The 4,881-nt window shown below is 36.3% G+C and overlaps 1 protein-coding gene across 1 annotated transcript; it reads right to left on the reverse strand.

Annotated features, from left to right (window-relative positions):
- Window positions 1-832: 832 nt before the first annotated feature.
- Window positions 833-4,019, reverse strand: mpc2b (mitochondrial pyruvate carrier 2b). Its single transcript, XM_057336000.1, has 5 exons — window positions 3,681-4,019; window positions 2,655-2,695; window positions 2,487-2,571; window positions 2,288-2,399; window positions 833-1,559 (listed from the first exon to the last, which is right to left on the reverse strand). The coding sequence occupies exons 1-5, from the start codon at window positions 3,778-3,780 to the stop codon at window positions 1,514-1,516; spliced, it is 384 nt and encodes a 127-aa protein (XP_057191983.1). The 5' UTR covers window positions 3,781-4,019; the 3' UTR covers window positions 833-1,513.
- Between the last annotated feature and the right edge of the window lie 862 nt (window positions 4,020-4,881).

Consider the following 4,881-nt stretch of genomic DNA (forward strand, 5'->3'; position numbering starts at 1 on the left):
TGAAGACATAACGCCGGAAAGAGAATTTAGATCTGCACTTCCTGACGTCACCAAGTGTGGACTCGGAGGATGTCCACAAGACCGGAGTGCGCCGTTTGGACAGGGCCTTTGAGGAAAAGAAATATCATCGTTTCCGGTGTGGTGTAGAGAAATGACTCCTACCAAATTATGACACTGCCCCCCATTCCCCACTATGTATGTTAGGGTTAGGATTTGGGTGTCAAAGAGGGGAGTCGTAACGAAGAAATGAAGAGAATTTCAAATGATGTTATAATGTGACATATTGCGCATCAACAAAATAAAAATAATATTAATACCTAAATAATTAAAAATATTTAAATAGATATGTTACTAAATTTGGTATTTTTACATTTGTAATTATATATATAAACAATGACATTTTTGCTCTGTACTGTATACTACAATTTACGTCAACGAAGTCAAAATTTAAGGTTCTCACGTGTTTTAACGTTGGTAAAATTGGAAATTACAACGCAGTTCAGTCTGCGTAAAAAATGCAGTTACAAACTATATATTTTTAATTTGCGTTAAATATTTTGTCTTAAATAATTTAAGTGTGCAGTTTTTTAAATCACCACACGAGGGCAGAGGTGTACTGTGAGAAAGCTGATTTGTAAAATTTTCAAGGTCGTTTCTGACGCTAGATAGCCATAGACGAAGGTCAGTGACTATGCACTCTGTGTTGTATCCTGCATATTTTGTGAACGTAGTGGTGTTTTCGGTGTTACGCCTGCACAACCCATACAGCAAAAAAGTATGGCAGTAGGCTATTTTGTAAATAGTCGTCTCATACCCTCCAATGATAAGCAAGTTTGAGACACATTTTGTTTATTTAAAATGTAGGATACAGAAGATGCACAGTGAATGTACAGACCTATTTCAAACTAGTAAGCTAACTTTTCATGTTACTTTATTTTAGCGTGAATTAAAAAGTTAAAACATTACAGTACAGTTCAGCGTATTTCATGATGTATGGTCTTAAAAAAATAAAAACAATCTTAAGTGAATTGATTGTTACTCATGATATGACTGAGAAGTCAAAAAACTAAAACAAAAATCAATTTGTTGCAGTTGTTTAATAAATATTTCCTAAGAAATACATGTAATGAAAGAGACCTTTTAAAAATTTATTCAGAGACATTCCTTTAACAGTACGTCATAGGCTGGGTATACAAGTTCACCCAGGAAGTAACGGAAAGCTTTAAATCATGTTACATAAAAACGCATCTTAATCAAGACAAAGCATTTAAAAAAACATACAATCATACTAATATGAATATGTAACATGTTGTGCGTTGTTAACAACCGTAATTGTTGCCATGAGGCCAGTGGCACAGTACAATGATGGGCTCTGAACTCTAAAACAACTGTTTTATCTGTTTATGAAAAAAAACTGAAGAGGCTCGAAGGATGACGGTGGGAGGTTTCTAGGGTACCAGTCAGTGAGAGTCCCTTTGGGTCCTCTGGATGCACTTTATATGCAGCAGTGCTATCAAGCCTGTTCAGCCTTCTCCTTTTCCTTCTGTTCCCGATTATACCTGTGGAGAATGGGACAGCACATGTATTAAAAATCCACCTGCGCATCTTCTTATTGCTTTGCATAACTGTTCTGCTCTCCACCCAGTCCATTCTAAATTACACGATATGCTGGAAGACCCAGTCTGCTTTATTGCTACTATTGAGTGTCTTATTAACCTGTAGAAAAACAAGCTACAAGTTCACTGCAGACATAATATCAGTATGACGGTTGTTTGTTTGCAGGTTCTTTGTACTATGAAAACAAACTGTGACTTTCAAAACTGAGAACATCCAATGTATGATATGCCCCTTTAAAGATAATCTTTTGACCCATTTTAAGTGTTGTTTAACTTATAAATAGACAACGCAGTTTATTTCTCAAACAGTTTTTTTATTATTATACATCTACATAGCTGATCTCTGAATCCTTCATAGATTTCCCCCACGCTGATCTGTCAGAGCTGTTGACAGATCCAAAAATGAGTGAGAATTAAGTGAGAACACTAAAGCTACTGTGATATCGAATGGCTGTGAAGCAAACATGATGTTGGGTTCACAGAGGCTTAAGGGTTGTTTGGAAATCAGACAAATCACATCCTTTGAAATTTTCATCCTTAGGCATTTCCTGTCATGTAGTTGAGTTCAGTTAACTATAAGATTAATTCACAATTTTATTTCTCAGATCACAGATTATATTTCTCAGTACACATTAACTGATCAAATACACATTAACTGAAGAAATACTCACTGCCATATTCTGTACAGTTGTGAGCCTCCTGCACCTCCTACAAAGAAGTTTACAGCAAATAGGTTCCAGTTCTTGGGAATTATAACCAGGGAATACCTGGACCAAACTAAACCTGAAAAACAAGTAGTGGGAGACATTTAGATGCGAACAGTTTTGAACAGATCTTTGTAACTTTACAATCTCTATGACAATTTCATACCTGTAGCTGTCAATACAGCAGACTGGGATGTACTGAGTTTATCAGCTGGACGTGTCATATCTGCCAAACCAGCCATGACCAGACCCTGTGTGAAATCAGAAATATGACTCAAACACTTTGAAAAAACGAACATATCCAGTGAAAATTCAGATGTGTTGTGAATCTTACCCATTTAAACATTGGTGCCCAGAAAAACACAGTCTTTGGACCTAAAGAAAAGAATATCAATACTGACGAACTCATGGTTGCTGCAATTGCTTAAATGTATAATTGTGACAGTCACTACAACTCAGACTAAATCTTTAGTGAGATGCTGGTACAATGTAAACAGGCTGTACACCATTACCTGTAAACATGAATTATACACCACATTTTAAAATAATTTAGTAATGGATTCAGAATCTACAGTACTGTTGAGACAGTTCAAAATCATTGTCTCTTGCATACTGATCAGCAGAGGCTGACTGGAATATTATCTGATCTTTATTTAGTTTGCCACCAATACCTATACCACGTTTAGGCAAACTAAACTATACATCCTGACTTTCAAGAGACCTCACCTACAGTAAGGTGAGGTCAAAAGCAGTAGTACAGGTTATTTAGTTATAAAGTAATCTCAGGTTCCGTCAATAAAGACACATTCAAAGTGCCTGTATACTATATAACAAATGTTATCAGTATATATTATATAAATTATATAAAAAGTATATGTTATACTTGCAAGAAGCAGCGCTTCAGATATTGTACTGTACTATAGGATAAAAATAAATATGAGCTATTGTGCATGAATGCTTTAAAAAATAAAACGTTTGTTAACAATGCATATGCGAAATATTACCAGGAACCAGGTTTCCATGCAGCATCAAAAAAATATTTAAACAGTGTTATTATTAGCTGGAACTTTAGTTACCATTACCATGCAGTTAACCTTACTTGGAGGACGAACATTTTCCAGACTCAAACTTTTTTTACAACCATTATTCTATTCTGTTTTCTACTTTTTTATGTTATATCATAAACATTTAAAACTTACATGCATGCTAAAACATTAGTGACATCTAATTAGGATCAAAACACCTGCTCAGGTTGCAGTTTCTATAGACGCTCAGGACACAGACAGGTTAACGTTACCATTTCAAGAAATTAAATGGATCGGTGACAAATAAGGTATCGTGCTAATTCCAAATGTGTTACCTGCAGGGTGATTATAAATAGGTCGTAGCTTAGCCGGCAGCATGTGCTCGATCCTGTCGAGGATTCTGTGGTAAGAAGCTCTCAGCCCCACCATAGCCATGATGACTGCTAAACAAGCTAAATGCTATCACTGTCCGCACAAAAATACGGCTAGGACGTGCAAAGCACTCTACTGTTATTGACCTGTGACGTTTCTAAAAGCCAAGGGCTCGAAAGTAAGAAAACAATACCTTTGGACCAGCATAAAGCACAAAGTCTTTATTGCTGTCCTACTTTCGACCTTGCTTAAACAGTTCTCTACTCTGTTGTCTTGGGAAGTGTCATTAGGGACGCTGCAAAGCGCAAGCGTAGAAGGACGCTGCAAAGCGCAAGCGTAGAAGGACGACGCGTCATGACGCATGAACTTCTGAGGTATGAGATTGGTTGATGTTGCTACGCCTTTTTAATGATTGGTTAGAATGTGACGTGGGACTGAAAATGTTGCCCCTTTCACCCTTTCACAAGATTCTTTCACAAAATGGGCGGTCTTGTTTTGGGTAGAACAAAAACATTCAACACAATATAATTGTCGTGGAAAAATACGACAAAGCTAGACGTGGACGACGTGGAACAATTTTCATTAATACTTTTTGTATTTCTTAAAATAAAGAGCACTGTACAAAAAGCCTGCGCAAAATGTCATTTAGCACCTACATTTACATTTAGTCATTTAGCAGACGCTTTTATCCAAAGCAACTTACAGAGAGTTCGGAGCAATACACGATATGTCATACTGGAGCAATAATACAATAGGTGGTAATACAAAGTTACTAAACTTTAATATTTGCATATACAAACTTTGCATATAAAATAATTCAATAATAATAATTCTACTATTTTAAACCTCGACCGTATTTTCAATAAAAAATGTAAATCCGGATTGCTTCCGAAACAGCGTGGTCACGTTGCCCCTGTTTCTTTTCTCAGCGCTGCACAGCATGGACCAATCGCAGTCTTATGTGAATGCAAATGATTATTGAAACACATTATATAGAATTTAATACCTTTATTCGTACGTTAGTTTATATATAAAATCTTATTATTGGTATAGCGTACATAACTCTCAAGTGAAACAAAAGGTTTGTTGAAGGAAGTCAGTGTTGGGCATTCTGCGTAACTACTGCGCAGACATGACCCTGTCGAGAGCGAACTGCTCATTACC

Source organism: Triplophysa rosa, linkage group LG6, assembly GCF_024868665.1.
Source record: "Triplophysa rosa linkage group LG6, Trosa_1v2, whole genome shotgun sequence".
NCBI lineage: Eukaryota > Metazoa > Chordata > Actinopteri > Cypriniformes > Nemacheilidae > Triplophysa > Triplophysa rosa.

Coding starts and splice junctions, on each gene's coding strand:
- mpc2b (XM_057336000.1), bottom strand. CDS start 3,780: ATGGCTATGGTGGGGCTGAGAGCTTCTTACCACAGAATCCTCGACAGG. Junction 2,572..2,654: donor GGGCACCAATGTTTAAATGG/GTAAGATTCACA, acceptor GATTTCACACAG/GGTCTGGTCATGGCTGGTTT. Junction 2,400..2,486: donor TGCTGTATTGACAGCTACAG/GTATGAAATTGT, acceptor CTTGTTTTTCAG/GTTTAGTTTGGTCCAGGTAT.